The sequence below is a fragment of the Lycorma delicatula genome, chromosome 9, assembly GCF_047948215.1.
Source record: "Lycorma delicatula isolate Av1 chromosome 9, ASM4794821v1, whole genome shotgun sequence".
NCBI classification, from domain to species: Eukaryota; Metazoa; Arthropoda; class Insecta; order Hemiptera; family Fulgoridae; genus Lycorma; species Lycorma delicatula.
Genome location: NC_134463.1, coordinates 53,263,128 through 53,281,731, shown reverse-complemented (window position 1 = coordinate 53,281,731; position 18,604 = coordinate 53,263,128). Strand labels below are relative to the sequence as shown.

The 18,604-nt window shown below is 30.6% G+C and overlaps 1 protein-coding gene across 2 annotated transcripts in view; it reads right to left on the bottom strand.

The window, feature by feature from the left end:
• Nucleotides 1-6,746: 6,746 nt before the first annotated feature.
• Nucleotides 6,747-18,604, bottom strand: part of LOC142330044 (poly(A)-specific ribonuclease PARN-like) — an 88,218-nt gene continuing 76,360 nt past the window's right edge. For both annotated transcript variants that reach the window (XM_075375069.1, XM_075375068.1), the window contains 2 exons: nucleotides 12,773-12,849; nucleotides 6,747-7,235 (listed from right to left, as the gene is read on the bottom strand). In XM_075375069.1, coding sequence (XP_075231184.1) covers nucleotides 12,821-12,849 — 29 coding nt within the window. In that variant the 3' untranslated portion in view covers nucleotides 6,747-7,235; nucleotides 12,773-12,820. The remainder of the gene's footprint in view (nucleotides 7,236-12,772; nucleotides 12,850-18,604) is intronic.

The following is an 18,604-nucleotide window of genomic DNA, read 5'->3' as shown; positions in this document are numbered from 1 at the left end:
CTTTGCTTAACCATGATATAATCTATCTGATACCTTGCAGTATCGCCTGGCTTTTTCCAAGTGTATATTCTTCTATTATGATTTTTAAATTGGGTGTTGGCAATTACTAAATTATACTTCGTGCAAAACTCTATAAGTCGGTCCCCTCTTTCATTCCTTTTGCCCAGCCCGTATTCACCCACTATATTTCCTTCCTTGCCTTTTCCAATGCTTGCATTCCAATCTCCAACTATTATTAAATTTTCATCTCCTTTTACGTGTTTAATTGCTTCATCAATCTCTTCGTATACACACTCTACCTCATCATCATCATGGGCGCTTGTAGGCATATAAACGTTAACAATCGTTGTCGGTTTAGGTTTTGATTTTATCCTTATTACAATGATTCTATCGCTATGCGTTTTGAAATACTCCACTCTCCTCCCTATCTTCTTGTTCATCACGAAACCTACTCCTGCCTGCCCATTATTTGACGCTGAGTTAATTACTCTAAAATCACCTGACCAAAAATCGCCTTCCTCTTCCCACCGAACCTCACTAATTCCTACTATATCCACATTCACCCTATCCATTTCCCTTTTTAAATTTTCTAGCCTACCAACCTTTTTTAAGCTTCTAACATTCCACGCTCCGACTCGTAGAATGTTATTTTTTAATTTTCTGGTGACCCCTTCCTTAGTAGTCCCCACCCGGAGATCCGAACGGGGGACTATTTTACCTCCGGAATATTTTACCAAGGAAGGCGCCTCCATTATTGTTATGTGAAAATGCAGAGCCACATTTTCTTGGAAAAAAAAGCAGCTGTAGTTTTCCATTGCTTTCAGCTGCGCAGTACTCAGAGGACTGAGTGATGTTGATACGGCCGTTTAAGTCGTCCTGACTCACGCCCCTAACAACTACTGAAAGAGCTGCTGCCCTCTTTCAGGAATCATTCCTTAGTCTGGCTCTCAAACAGATACCTCTCCGATATGGTTGCACCTTCGGTCCAGCTACTCTGTATCCCTGAGCACTCAAGCCCCCTCACCAACGGCAAGGTCTCATGATTCATAGAGGAGGATTATAATATTAAAATATGCAATATGATGTATGAACAGGAGATTCAATAAAGATACAATTTTTATTCATGATCTTTTTTTTTAATCAATTCAACTTTGGTATTAAAAACCTGGAGAACCCACAACAATAACATCTTAAAATTACAAGATGTATGAACGTAGAATTTTTTTTCTACAAAATTAGGTATCCACAACAATGAATATTACAATACCTAAAAATGTATACTGCATCAGTGTTACATTACAAAATTTCTTAAAATTATTATTTTTTTATTTATTTCTTAATATAATTAATTTTTGGTGCTTACGTATTAGTCCGTCGACCAGTAAATTGCAAACTTTTGGGTTATTGTTAATATCACCTGATATAACCAATACATTAGCATTTTTATAACCATTTATTTATTTTATAAATACAATTTAACAAAAACTTAACCTATGCTTGCTAACCTTGACTAATTAACACAAGGTTAGCAAGCGTAGGTTAAGTTTGGTTAGATTATATTTATAATTTATATTTGTAATTAAAAGCAATAATGTTCACATGTTTAATATGTTGATGATCCCATAATTTTGAAAATACTTCAAAGTTGAGGGATCATTATGGTTATGGTTGACGAGCTAATATATAAGTACCTAATTTTTTATAACAAAATGAAGAGATCTGAACAACGGAGAGAAATTTACGATGGAAATCTTGCAAGAGATAAAATACAATACAACACCCAGGTTTAGTTAATTTAGAAATAGAAGCATATGTTTATGGTAAAACCAGAAGAAAAAATCAAAGAATGGAATATCAAAGGTCTGTTCAGAGAATAATCAAACTTTATTTTTTAAATTGTTATTATTAATTTTACAGATTATTGGTTCTTGTCCCCTTCAAAGTACTCCTCTCCTCTATTCTCACACTTTTCTCAGTGGTGTTTTCTCTTCGTGAAGTAGTCCTGGATAGCATCATTTGAAAACATGCATTCATTCATAAAAACAAGATATACCTTATGTTTTTGCTGAATTCTGCCACTAATCTGGTTAATAACACCGTTTAATTATATTGCAAGAAAAAGCTTATGTGAAAATGGCATTAGTCTCACATAGTGCACTACAATTTGCAAACTATAGATAGATGATGATTATGGTTATGTTTTACATCGGGTTCTTTTCATATAAAGGATACTGAATAATAATAGTTGCAGTAGTAACATTGATGGTAATATAATAACAATAGCAATTTTGAAGAAGTGCACCTAGGTAGAAAAGAGTAATTCTGTATGAATTCAAACAAAGCAAGCTGAAAATGAAGTTTTGGAAGGAACAGTTTGTAAACAAATTACTTAAAAATGTGCGAAAAACACAAAAAAAAATAATGCGCGCATCTTGTTACATATCTATGTCCATTGCACTCATCTAATAACTAAAGTAAAATAGTTCCCAATCCCAATGTATCAGGAATTCCTGCATCAAAATGATTGAAAGAACATTTCCTAGAATTTATATGTAACTACATGAAGACAAATAGCCGGTCACATTCAGAGACTTATATATGGGTTTCCACCCTCCAGCGTAAGTATAGGTAGCCCATGTACGGGTTTCTGTCTGCGAAGGGTAAAATTGAAAAAACAGAGAGCGTCACTTTGACACTGGATTGAGACTGATGTGCTTTCTCGGAGCATGGAGATCTTTGCAAATTCATTGTGATGATTTGAACTTTTGTCTCGATGTCGTAGCCATAAACCCAGCTTTTGTCTCCGATTATGATCGGAGACAAAAATGAATTTTTTCATTGTCATGGTTTGTTCAAGACGTTGCCAACAAACATCCACTAGATGTTCTTTCTGCTGTTTGGTCATCAAACAAGGAACAAACTTTGCAGCATGTTCAATTTTTCAGTTAAAATGTCATGGCATGATCCAGTTGAGATGCTAACCACTTCTGCGTGTTCGATGACAGTCAATCGGTGATCTGCACATGACAAGATCATCGATTTTCTGAACATGGGTGTCATCAAAGACCTTCCTGGTTGAGGGTCATCTTCGACTGACTGATGACCACTTTTAAATCGTTAAAACTATTTGTTACATTGCTTAGGACTCAGAACATCATCGATGTAAGCACGTTTCAAAGTTGAAACATTTCTGTGAAAGTTTTCCCTAGTTTCACATAAAAGTAAGAATATAATGAAAACTAAACATGGTATCAACAATCCAAGAACATGTGGCTACAAAGGAGGTACATGAAACACAATGCTGCCAACTGCATGTCACTAAATATCTCCATTGGTATGTAATTTAAAATATTTGGTTTTTTTTTAACAGACCTCGTATAAACAGATTACTGAAGATGTATGATATGGTAATTATTAAAATTAAATTCTTTCATTTATTAATTTTTTATCCACTTTTCATACTTTCACACAGATCTCTATTTGTGATATAAGACCTAATAAAATAACACGTGTTTTTTACACTTGTTTGTTTTTACATTAGCGATAGAGATGATGAATAAAAAAAAAGAATAGCAGAGAAAAGAAAGTATTGGAGAATAGAATTAAACCAGTCAAATGAACAAAAATTAAAAAAAAAAATTTCTGTTGTATGTAACATGAAAAAATATATACATTATACATAGTGTTTGAATGGCCAATTTTGGAGAAAGGGAAAGTGAGGACTTAACCATCTTGAAGATTATTTTAAAATATTACTGCTTTCTCTCCTACACAAAACTGATTAACATTGAAATTTAACTTATTTCAAATTAATGACATAAACCCATAAGGATGAAGAATTTCTTTTTTATTTATTACCATGAATACCCGTTCTATTTCTCCAAACTATGTTAAGGTCCAGCATTCAGTATTCTGTTGCTTCTAAATAAGCAACCGATACAAATAACTTTGCAGCATCATACTTAATATGTAATCAGATTCATGGGAGGGGAAAAAGCAATAACTATATTATGAAAATGAGATTTCTAATAGTTGTTAGAAAAGGTGGCTTAGCTTTTCTAGTCAAACAAACACTTTACCACAGAGGTTGGAAATCAGCACATCTAATAAATTTTGATTTCTAGTAATATAACATGTAAAATATGTTGTAATGGTACAAGTAATTAGAATTATAATATCTGTAAATAATAAATGACAAATTAGTATTGATGTATGATTACAGTAAATTATACATCATATGAATGTGTGTAAGTAATGTTTAGTTTAATTTCTGGGCTACTATTTCTAACTTTTATAAGAATTATAAATATATAAAAGCAACTATTATAAATATACTATTTAGTCTTCATAGTTATTTCATGGGTCTGGGTCAATATAGAAATTTATCATACAATACTCAAGAGATTTTCCTCATAAAAAAATCTCATACGCAACAATATAAATTGACAGAATTTCTTAGAATATATAATAGAATTAAAAAAAAAAAATTAATAGACAAAAATAATGATAAAAATTGTCAATTCATAATCTAATATAATTGCTCGAAGATTTATAATTAGCAAGGCGTTTGATTTAATAATCTGAATTACTGCTAATTTTCATTTAATTCTTTTATTTTAATATTCAACCGTACTTAAATAGTGAACAATTGTTCTGTTTGAATGATTTAAATGTAATCCACATAATTAGAAACAATTTTTGTTACAATAATGGGGCATTTCATAAAAAATGTACAGGATGGCATAACACTGCGCACCAGTGAAAATGATATCATTACAATTGAAAACTTGAAAAAATAGTACTTACGCTCATTACTCCTTGCCACTTTAAACTGATGTTAGAAATGTCTTAATCTTCAAGTGATTGAAGTACTGTGAGATTAAAAATCAAGAATCTTACATCAAAACTGAGAAAAACCTCTTTGAGAAATTCATGTGCTTTGCATTATTTTAATATGTCCGTGATAACCAGGTAATAGACGGCTAATTCCCCATTATTAATCTACTAGTGAAGTTTAATAATTTTCAATAAAGTCATACAGATTTTAAAAATGAAATGATCTGAATTTCTTCCAAAATGGAAGGAAGCAGTAGCTGAAAAGCAGAGGGAGGATAGTAAAGATTGAAAAGAAGGAAAAACCAGGGTTTATTAATGAAATATTTCTCATATACCATTCCCATAATTAAAAGTAAGAAAATTCTTTTCTTAATTTGATTAATATTACATCTAATAAACATTACATCATAAATTTCAAATGACATCAATTAGAAAGGTCTAAATATTTTATCACTTATTTTTTATACAGTTGTACGGGTCTAACTAGCAAAATAGTAAAAACATTATATCAATATATAACAGTATATTAGTTAATAACAATTTGGATGACTTTTATGCGATTTAAGTTGAACATCGGAGTCACCAAACGTAATATACAACTAAATACAAATTGGTACAGAAGAAATGAAATGATATCATAATAAGTTTATGATATAAATTTAGAGATAACCTGGAGTAAAGAGTATTCTTTGGAATTGATACGAGTAACAACAGTAGCTAAGAGAATTGACAGAAATTAAACATAAATAGGTATCAGTGTCTAACAGGTTTTTCTAATTTTATACTCAAAAATTTTGTAAAACATAATGAAATGATTTTTTAAAAACGTTATTTGTTTATTTCTGTTATCTAGCTGCGGTTATGTATGATAATGAAAAATGAATCTACACTGATACAAAAATGAAAAACTTGGCTCGGCTTCAAACCTAGAACCTTCTAGATAAAAGACTACTCCATTATGGAAATTAGTATTAAAGATTAAAACATGATCTATCTTATGATTAAACATAAAAATTTTCCCAATAGATATCTTTAAATTTATATATATTACTATAAAATTTTTTTTATTTTTAAATTACATTACTTTAGTGAAAACATCGATACTCTAAAACTATGCGTTTTTGTGTGCCAGAATAAAATAGTAAAATCATGAGAAGAAAATTTTATTTTAAACTTCCTGTCAAAATGTGACTTTTTAAGTTTAATAGATGAAAATTAACAGCAAAAATATCAAAGGATAATACTTATATATTATAATTGATATTTATTTACATAGCAGGTTGATGTATAACAGATGCTGATGGATGATAATGAATTCTGTAGCATATGAAAAATGGTGTCTGACTGTGACTCGAACCGAAAATCTCTAAATGAAAGGCAGACATGCTACCACTCTCTTACAGAGACTGACATGATGTGATATTAAGGATCTTACTTATTAAGGATTCTTCATTAATTTACTATAGAAGATACTATCGTAAAGTTTCCAAAAAAATATGAAGTTATGTAACACAATCATATAAAGTAAATAAATGGGGTACAGAAAATAATTTATCTCCTTAACAAACCAGTGAACAAGTTTTGATTAATACAGCATGGCCAACTCCCAAAGAAATTATTAAATTTAAGGTAATATAATTCATTTCATATTCCTGTACTCAATAAAAATAATTAAATTTTACGCATCACGTATGCAAGTAGTACATCATATACATATATAATAGCTATACTTGCTCCATTGTAAGATGCTCCTCAATCACAACTAATTTTAACATACATCACCACCAACCTCTCTGGCTTGCAGAGTATAATTTATAAAATGTATTTATAATTTTTAACAATTATTGTCATAATAATATAAAATTTCATGAAAAAGGAAACAAATTAAAAAAAAACTACATCACAAAAAATAGTTTAAAATAAAATTGTACTTCACAATTAAAAAAAGCTAACAATTACTGATCACTACACAAACAAAAATTGAAAAATAAATTCATGTATATAAGCATCAAGAAAAAAATTGTAAAATTAAAAAATTCTCCATTTTTAACAAGTTTTATTTGGTTTTACAATAAGACATTGTCAACAATGTGCAGAAAAATAATTGTGTATCATTTTGTTAATACTACAACAATATAGTAGTTAACAGTTACAGATGAAAAAAATTAAGCATAAATATTTACAGGTACTTATTGACAACTTGTAACAAATTCTGATGCGTGTCATAATTCGGATTTAAAAATTCATGTAAAAAATTATAAGGATAACTGGATAAAAATTTATTTTTATCAGTTATTCCCATGAATCATTTTCTTCAAATTCTATCTTTTTCTTCTGTGATGATACTTTATCCTTTTGCAATTCTTCCACACAAGCTCTTGTGCAACTTTTTTTACTCTCTGTAAAAATAAAAACACCAAGAATTAACTTCATTTTAATTAGATAAAGAATCAAATTAAATTTTACACAAAGTTTATGTTAAAAGTAATTAAAGACATTTAACCCCAGAAGTGAGAGTATAAATGTTCTATACTGACAAGTCTATATACTAAATTTTACAGTCTTTATTTTACTTAGCTTTTGTTAATTTTTATATAAAAATAAGTTAAAAATAAGTACTAAAGCTAATTTCTTTAATTATTACTTAATAGTAACTATGTAAATACAATTTCAGGCCAGGTGAATTGAGAAAGAACATAAAAGATGAATACGTAGGAAGAAAAGTTTGTTTTCAAAATCAAATTTTAAACTATGAAAAAAGGAAATACAAAAGGTAAGATGTGAAATTATGAATACCCTTAACATCTGTCTTTAATTGAAAAGCTAAATGAAAATCTCAAGACAGCAAATCTGGAGGGGGTGGAATAGGTTCAAATTTCAACTTCACAAGAGCTACAGTAGTTGCACACAAAGTGTGTGGTCAAGCATTATTGCATTGCAGAATTATGGTTTCCATGGAATGTCGAACATGACACACATCTACTAATGTGTTTTAAAGTATTTATGTATTGCACAGAATTTATAGTTTACCTAGCTTTCAGGTAGTCGATCAAGTACATGTGTTTGGAATCCCAGAATATTGTCAAGAGAATTTATTACTTAAAGTGAACGAGTGTACTGCCAAGCTGTTGGGGAAGCAATCTGAACATTTCTTGTAAAACGGTATGCTTTCAAAATTATCAGTATTAAGTAATTTAGGATTGAAAACATTTAACTAAATTTTAAAATTAAAAATTGTGATTACGTAAATTTTAAATTAAATCATGTAACAATTAAAGTAGATAATACCAGTTGACCTAACCAATTAATTGTAGTAGTGCTGCAAAGTATTAGTTTATTGTGTATTATTTTTATTTATTATTGTGAAGGTGTTATTATTAGCATTTGGGCTGTTAATTCCAACAGTAACCGTTTAAAGTTGATATTGGATGTAATTCTGAAGGTAATGCAAAATAAAAATGTTACTACTGGGAATTTATCTCATTTTATTACTACCACAATTTTTTTCTTTTTTCAAAACTAAAAAAAACAAAGGCATTTGTCAAGAAATGGTTTTTGCCAACGTTTTTCTAGTGAAAGTTTATAATAAAAATCACGTATCTCACATGTTCAACTTATTTAAAAAAACATTTGATTCAATGTGGTGGACAAAAATTTCAAATCCACCATAAAGTAGTAATTTTATTACTATGTAAAACTGAACTTGCTTTTATCTCCTAGTATCCCTCATTTTGAAAAATAAAGCAGTTTCTATACTTTAAGATCATTCTGTATAATAATATGCTATTTGACTGCTAATTGTATTATTTTAACTTGTTTGCTATGGTTTAAGAATAAATTCTTAACAGTACAATGTAAATATGATTTCATCATATTTCACGCTTGCTGCTTTTATGTTTTTTAATCTTAGCAAGCAAAATTTAATGACTTATTAGACATATAAAGCTAGTATTGTGAAAATTTTGATTTATGTGAGTTACCTCTTTTAAGTTACTTCAGTTTCAATATAGTTTTCTTAAAACAAATTATGATACTTAGAGGCTTCTAAAAAAAAAGATACAACTCTCAGTTCTGACTTTTTCAAGATTAGGTTTTATGTAAACAATTTTACACCCCAAAAAAAATTGAACCTCTATTCTCTCCTAAAAAATATTTAATTCCAAAGCTGAGATTTTTGTGTTTTTATAACTTAAATTTCTAATTGGTATTTTGAGTTATTCCCTTTACTACAAGCCAAAATAAGCTCTAAAGGAAATATATGTCTACAAGGGTGATTTGGAAAGTGATGGGTGACTGATGATGGGTGTCTGCTGCCAAAACATTTTATATCCAAAGAAATCTTATGACAGCATGCACCTCACATTTCATGGGATTTTCACTCATGTGTTTAGATTATAACAAGCAAACAGGCAAACATACACGGCTCACACGAACACAGGTGGAAGCACACCGATCCAGAGCATATGCAGATACGTCAATGATGATGCCACTAATACTATTACTAGTATTACGCTACAACAGAGGTTATTTACTGAACCATATGTTTTATGTAGATAACGTGGTTTTAGACTGAATTTGATGGCTTTAAAAACAAGCAAATTAAATTTCAATAAAGTCTAAAATTAACCAACATGCGTCTACAAAACAGCAACTAAAAAAAAATTTGAAATCCTAAAAATAATATAGCCTCTGTTTTTAATTTCATAAATGGGCAAAGACCATTTTAAAATAAAAAACATTCTTATTAAAGAAATAACTTTTCATGAAAAATATTGGGATCAAAAATTTATCTGTGTAGTATATGAATATGTGGTATAACAATTTTTCTCAAATTTATGAAAAATCCAAGTGTGATATTATCTGAGATTTGTATACTATTATAAGTTGCCTACTGAGCTATTGGATTTAATTTTAAATAAAAATTTATTTTTAATAATCTTTCAACTTTTCCAAAATATATGTTAAGTGAAAAATAATGCTGCTGTTTTTCTTGGTATTATTTCTGCACAACTAATACTAACACCCATTTAAATATTGTTTTAATTAGGGTTATATTATTCAATAAAAATATACATCATTTTTGACAAGTCAATTATTTGTATGCTTTTTAGGCTGTTGACAGGTGTGCTGTTAAAAGTTAATTTTTCATGGGTTTATGTTCATGATGTACAAAACTGTATCCCAAGTCATAAATTTTTATGAGTGTCATCATCCAACAGCCATCAACAACAAAACTCTCTTTTAATGATATTTTAGTACTTGCTGGAACACTTAAAATGCTTTCACAGACTTTTAGAGATAAAACTATACACTTTATGCAATTAGAATGGCAGCTGAATTTCAGGAGTAAACATTGATTAAAAATTATGAGCATTCTGGACCAAGTAATTCCTAGTCTTACAATATGAAACTCTGGTGGGACGAATTATAAAATCTACAAGATGATAATTACAGATCACAAACCACACAAATATACTTTTCATCTTTCTTAAGTTTTCTTGGCTTCTGACACCAGATAAGAAGCACAGACAAGTGCCAGTAGCTCTCAAAAACCAGAAACAATAAACTTGCTTCACCTTCAGAAGTCATAAGAGCTATGGAGAATTGCTAATACAGGAAAATTGGTAATCCCTTGTACAGTGAATTTTATGTACTATTAGTTTTGAGAATTACAAGGACATATTAACAAACAATTGAACCTGGAATACAATTACTTTTAGTAATCATAACAATGTAATTAATTTCTTCAAAAAAATCAGCTTTGGCTGATTACAACAGACTTACTAACCTACACCCTCTGAATGTGCTTGATCTTATTGTTTTGGAGTACCTTTTTAAAGATTAATTCAAAATTGATTAATTTCTAAATAATTTGGAAGAAATTCTTAAGGAATTGAAGTGATCTTAATGAGCTTCAAGAAAGAGTTTTTGGGGGAGCTGAACATCTAGTGTCAACATACGAGGTGCGACAATAAAGTAATGAGACTGTTGTGAAAAAAAATGTTGCTTACCGTTTTAGTCATGTTTAGTGTTGTCTCCTTCAAAGTAGTTCCCCTCTGATTGCACACACTTATTCCAGCGCTTCTGCCATTGATGGTAACATTTCTGGAACTCATCTTCTGTAATATCCTCCAAGACCCTCGTCACAGCTTTTTGGACATCTTATGTTGTTTGAAATTGGTGTCCCTTGACCGCCATTTTGACTCTTGGAAATAGAAAAAAGTCGCACGGAGCAATATCTGGTGAATAAGGTGGCTGTGGTAGTACTGAAATTTGTTTTGAGGTTAAAAATTGCTGTACTGACAGAGCAGTATGGGATGGCGCATTATCGTGATGCAGAATCCAATTATCAGCAATGTTGGCACGACACGAAGAACTCGTTTATGAAGTCTTTCTAAAATTTCTTTGTAGAAATATCGGTTAACTGTTTGTCCAGGAGGCACCCACTCTTTATGAACAATTCCCTTGGAATCGAAGAAGCACACAAGCATGCATTGACTTTGACATGCGAGATGTTTTTGGTCTGGGTGATCCCTTTGAGCACCATTGCGAACTTTGGCGTTTTGTCTCTGGATCGTATTGAAAAAACCAACCTTCATCACCAGTGATAACACGGCTCAACAAATTTGGATTGATTTCCGTTTGCTCTAACAGATAGGCTGCCACATTTTTCCGTGTTTCTCGCTGTTGTGTGAGATTTTTGGGGACCATTTTTGCACAAATCTTTCTCATACCAAGATCTTCAGTTAATATTAGACGAACCGTTTCTCGATTGACGTTGAGTTCTTCTGCAATCATTTTCACGAATAATCTTCGATCAGATCGTACGATTTCACGCACCCTGGTCAAGTCGACATCTGTCCGTGAGGTTGATGGGTCGTCCACTGCGGTCTTCATCTTCAACATTCGTTCTGCCTTCACTAAAAATTTTATGCCACCGAAAAACTTGAGCTCTTGACATAACCTCCTCTCCAAAAGCCTTCTGAAGCTTACCATAAGTTGTGGTAAGTCGTGTTTTCACCCGATTTAACGCAAAAAGAAATAGCATACCGTTGCGCAATATTTTGCGGTTTCATTTTTGTGACGAGAGACACAAACACGTGCTCACTTATTACAGCACAACTCCCCATCAATGTGCCGCTTGGACTAGAAGTAGCTTATAGACCAAGGTCAAAGATGGTGTGCCTACGCAAGCTGCATGGTTGCCACATCTTGCTAAGAAAAATCAGTCTCATTACTTTAATGTCGCATCTCGTATATATCAAAAGAATGCAACCTTGGAGTAGGTTGCATCAGGAAAGTTTCTACTAGGACTCTGTATAATTTTTCATTTATTTTTATGATTAATATTATGAAGCTGGAGGTATTAACAGTGGGGTGTTCTTAAAAAATAAAATTAATTTAATTATATTACTAGCTGCTATGTAGAAAACATGTTTTGTATACAAATTCATAACCATCCTATTCAAGACAGATTAACATGATGAAGTTTCAGAGCTTTTCTTTAAAATTAATAACAGGTTTTTATCAGACAATTAAAAAATAGTAAGTAAGATAATAAATAAAATTGGTAATAAAAGAGGAACAAAACTACAGGATTTGTAGGATTATCACTTAACATGATGCAAATTAGTGTACACAAATAATGAATATAGTCTATGAATACAGCAATCAATCAAATTGTAATGAATAGGAAAAAGAAAGATACATTATTGATTTTCCATTTTAACTATGTTAATAGATCCCTTTTATTTGATTAGGAAATGTTTTTCTAAATCCTGGCATGAAAATAACATATCTTCCACTTTTTAAAACAAACATCTAAATAAAGTAGTGTCAAAGTTACACTTTTTATTTTAAAAAATTAAGTCATGTATTCAATATCACATTTATTCTTTCTCATTTAATTTCACCATTTGCATATTTTAGTACTTACTGGAAAGTGGTGTCGAAGGAGATTCCTCTACTTCTTCAGGAATAGAATCTACGATAATTCCTGATAAACTGGTCCTTCTAAAGATGAACAAATGAGTAAAAATAATTGAAAATGTGTAAAAAAAAAGATTCCACACTACATTACAATTTTTAATAAAAAAATATTTTCTAATATTTTATTAATTAAAATTATTATATTATTTGTTTTTTTTTACATACAACAAAAATACATCTCTCATCAGTGGTGGTTGTTAACTGAGCAGTTAGCCTCTAATTACTTAAAAACTACTTTCCCCATTTTTAACTTAAAATAAATTAACAAATTACAAAATGCATGAAGCACCCAAAAAGAACCGATAGAAAAAAAAAGATAATCATCATCAGCTGTATTCTGTTCACATTTTGTCATTTAAAACCTTCAAAACCAAAAATAACACAGCAGAAAAACAAAACACCACAAAAATTTATGTAAAATACAATGAAATAACTGTACAAATGTTTAACAAAAAAAATCACAATCTGCAGAAATTATAAACCCATAAAAAAATATATATATTTATTAAATTTAGTATGATAAAACAAAAATGCATAAGATGATGATTTTAAAACTAGTTTGATTTTATCATGAAACCAAATAAATAAATGGGAAAAAATATGTATCAATGAAAATAGCATCCAAATAAACAATATAGTGCTCAGACTTTGATTATATCGCTTTATTTTCACAATGTGATCTATTTTCAACATCATACCTTTTAAAATAAAAAAAAATATATGACCCACTGATTAATGAATATTGAAAGTAAACTGTAATCAGCAATACTGAATTACTTATAGTATTAAAAATAAAACTCAACCAATCATTCTTAATTATGTAGCAAAAAAAAAGAATAACTAATTAGAAGGAAGCAATAACTCAATTTTTCAAAGACTTATTTTTCATATGACTTACTTATCAGAAATGGGCAGAATTATGGATGAAAAGATGCAAAGCCAAAATCAGCAAAATGCGTAGGATTCACAACACAGCAGCTGTTATCTTTATAAAGTCATGTCATATTCACAACTAAGGTTTTTAATATATATTCATCAGGAGCACAATTACATAAATAAACTGTAGAAAAGTAATTAACAAAAAATGAATCTGTTTTTCAGTAATGTCACCTGAGTGGAAAAATCATATATATTGCCACGATATCACAATCGCAGCCGGAAACAACAATTTAATTTCACATTCTGTCACACCTAACTAATATCCCAAACACATTCCTAATGTTAAAGTACGTAAGTAAAGAATTATTTAAAAGAAATTATTTATAAAAATTGATTAATCCAGTATGAAAATCAAACAAAATAAAAAAAGCAAAAAAATTACACTTACTAGTCCTCATCCCTGAATGAAATTGCTCAAATATAATCAAAAAGACATCCTAATTACTTTCTCTTTCAAAAAAAAATAATATACTGATCACAGAGAAGTTATCCACTAGGGACCACAAAATTATTATTTATTACACCAGCAAACTTCCTAGCTTACTGATATTAAACAGAATCAATCTATAAATAATGAATTATTAATTAATATTTAATGCACAATTTTTAAGAAACCATGTTAACGTAGCAGTAAAAAAGAACTGAAAAATATTTTTTAACGTCTGTTTACTTTATAAACTTTGTCAATTTCTTTAAAGATGTTAAATTTCTCTTGAAATATCATTTTTTCATGTTAAACTTAACAAAATGTAGTACATATTAAAGCAAGATTAAAATGAACACAAATGTATTAATAAACAAACTGAATTAAGCAAATTAAATATGTAACGGTTCACTAAAGCAACATGTAACAATTAACATATGCAATACTTAATAAAAAAATCTCTAACAAACAATAAAGCATGATAAAGCAAGAGACCTGATAAAATATCAAAGCCATAGGTGGAGATAGCCAAATCTGATAAAGTGCAGTATGACCAAAAAAACAAACCATTTTACTTTACTTGTTCAAAATTGTGTATAATGATAAATGTCAATTTTTGTTGTTACTGTACTGGCAAATTACATGTAACAAACATGATGTTATTACTGCTAGAATATAACCAGAATGTTATCGCAGAATTAAGCATGGCATGCCCAAGCTTAGTACAATGTTGCTTAGTACTATACTTATGCCCAAGCTTATTGTACTAAGCTTGGTCTTACCAAACTTTTACTCACTGCTCTTTAATTGCAGTAGAACAGCCAACTGCAATTAAAGAGCAGCATACTACTCCAGTTGTTAGTGGTTGGTGTTAAGACAACCCACTCTGCTGAAGGGAAACAGAAGGATGCAAAGTTAAGTGGAAAGTTCATACAGGGAAGTCAAGAGACTGCCTCCAGAGACGAAGGTACTGCAGACCCACCAACCTCTGGGTTGATGAGAGAAAGAAGAAAAATTATTCTGTATGATTAGGTATGTAAATTAAGTGGTTTTAAAGTAAACTGCACGTTCAGTACATCACATTAAACTATATACAATTTAAGATGCATTTTTTTATTGTTATATAGACACCTATGAATTGATTGAAAAAAGTAATGAGACAACAGTGTAATTCGAAACAATTTTATTCTGAATCTCCATTTACATGTTCCTTTTCAAAATAATCTTCCTTAAGTGCAACATACTACTTCTAGTGCTGCATCCAAATTTCAAATACAAAAACAAGATAAATATTTTGAAAGTATTTTGCCTTCCTGGTTTTCACAACCTCTGGACTTGTCTCAAATTTTTTCTTTTAGGTCCTTCTTCATCCCTAGGAACAGCCAGAAGTTGCATGGAACTAAATCTGTGCTATATGGTTGGTGAAGAATATCTTTAATTTTTTTCCGCTCAAAAATTTGGAGATTATCTGAGCGACGTGGGGATTATTATCACAATGTATTGAAGTTCTTCAATTTCCTTCATAGTTATTTTTTTTCCAGTCAGTCAGAATTATCTTCAGCACATTGATGTACCTGCGAGCATTGAAAGTTGTTCTTATAGTTACTTGATGTTGGTAAAAATAAATCCTTCATGATGGTCAACATGATTTTACTGCATGTAAAAAGCTTTCTTTTTTTTGGAGGTGGTGAAGAAGTTCACTTTATTAAGAGCTCCGTTGTTTCACCTCAGAGTCATAATAGAATATCCAAGACTTTGCAACAGTTACAATATTATGCAAAAAGTATGTTCCTTCTTGTAATGACCCAAAAATTCTTCACAGATGAATATGTGGTACCCCATTTGGTCAGATGTTGAAGAGCTGCAGAAGCAAAAAAAATGCAATGGATTTCATATGCATCCGCTTGCTCAGAATATTGTGTGCACTGCTTTTTGAGAAGTGCAGCAGTTCCCCAACTCCTGCACACCAATATGACAATCTTCTTGAATGATGATGCTTGCTACGTTCACACCATACATTAACCACACCATGTCTTCCACGCTCTCTTGTTTGGCTAAAAATATGGCAACATGTGGCACATTCTCTTCACTGAATGCTTCTTTCAAAATTTCATGTGTTTCAGGTGCTGATTTTTTTTAAATAGACACCAAACTGAATCGTGTAATGTTGATCGATATTTTTTTCACGGTAGGTGATTACCCTACACACAAGCAAAGGATCACTGATATTCAATGATTAAAACAATCAACTTGAAACTGACATAGGAAGCAGAAAGTACATCTATGTACTTGTACGCAAGCAGATTAGCACTGTATGCTTTAAATTTCCCTGGGAAAATCAGTCTCACAGCTTTTTGGACCACCCTCTTAAAATCATTACACCCAACTTTTGTATTGAGCTTATAAATCTGTCAAGGATTTGAACTGCTACAGAGGGAGGGGGATTATAGAATAATTAGTATACCAAACATCAATCTAGCAGAATTTTCTCTGTATTAAGTGGCATACCTTTATCTGATAGGTTAATGTACAGCCACCGAGTGGAAGAGAGTCCCACCAAATCACAATAAGGATGTAATGACTATAAACAACTAGCACTGTCTACATGATCTGACCTACACAGAGAACCCCAAATCATGAAGAAGTAATCACGAATAAGAAAAAGAAGTGGATTGTACAAAACAATGATCTAACACAAAGAAACACAACGAAGTCAACTTTAACATAGCAAATAAACAAATCTACCCACATAGCAATTACTTAACACATTCAGCGCCAAGGGCGTCTCTAAGGCAGCTGATGAGCTTCCATCTTGCTGCCTGGTAGTGCTGCAGAGGCGCACTGTGCAAATCTATGTGTTACTTGTGTATATAGAGAACATGTATTTGAACTTGGTCTGAGATTTTTCTTATCCTTCGAATTCCTTCACACCTAAAGAGAGCACACACATTTATTGGCACAAAACATAACAGATGACGAATTAAAAGCGATTTTAGTGTGATAGTAGTGACGATGAAATGGAAGATGTGACGGATGATAATTATCAATATTATTGATGATGTTGAACATATAAATCCTGAAGAACTTATTAGTGATAATAATAATGATGCAGTTTATCCTGAAGTAAATAAAAATAAAAAGCAGTCAAAAGAAAAACTGAAAATTATGTGGACTAACGGCCTAATTAAATGTGACTTAAAGAATATACACTTTACTGGAAATTCGGGTATACCTCAGAAGATAACAAATGAAGTTAAGCCTGAAGATTTTTTTAATCTATTTGCAGATACAGATAATGAGTTTTTTGATCTTAATTTAATGGGGACAAAATTATACAGTAATAATTAAAAAAAAAAATTTAAATCCAACAAATTAAAAATCCCAGATTCACCTATATTATTTTGGAAAGAACTAAAGAGGAAAGAATTGCAAATATTTCTTTGTCTTCTACTTCATAAGGGAAATATTAGATTGAATCAGTTGAAAGATTATTGGCTTACTCATCGGCTGTATAAGGCAACTTGTTTTCATAATTACACGGGGAGAAATAGATAGATGACAATTTTGAGGTATCTTCATTTCTTTCAGAATCCTAAAACAGAAGTTATAACAGACCATCTGAATAAAATAAGACCCTATTGAAGTTATTTAATAACAAAAAGAGTGCACTATATTATTTTAAATAAGCACTGATGAATCAATGATTTTACGGTGCGGTCTTTTTTATCTTTCATCAATATATAAAAAACAAAAAGCATAAATACGGTATTCAAACTTATTTACTGAGCAAACCACGTGGAACAATTCTTAAAGTATCCATCTATACAGGCATTTTAGATAATATGTATGGTCAGGGCCATGCTGCTAGTGTTGTCTTATATTTGGTGCAAGAAAAATTATGTCTGAACACTCAATTTACATGGATAATTTTTATAATGCATTCATCTATCTAAAAAATTGTTAGAAATGGGTACATCACAACTGGTACTTTTTGAAAATCCCATAAAGATAAACCTACAAATGTTGCTGAGGCAAAACTTAAGACTGGAGAATCTATATGCCAGCATTCAAAAGGGGTAGGAATTCAAAAGTGGCAAGACAAAAGAGACGTTATGTACTTATCCTCTGAATTCAAAAACAAATTTATGGAAACCGAAAATAGAAGAGGTCAAAAGAAAATGAAACTGAAGCCTATAGCAATATAATAAATAAATATCGGGCATAGATCATAAAGATCAAATACTATCGTATTATGCCAGTGCCTGAAAAACAATATGTTGGTGTAAAAAATCATCATAATTAAAATCTATCATATTATTGGGATAATGTTACTAAATTCTTTCAAACTTTATTGCAAATATAAAAATACCAAAATTCCTTTTCATGATTTCCAATTGGCTGTAATAGAGGAACTGT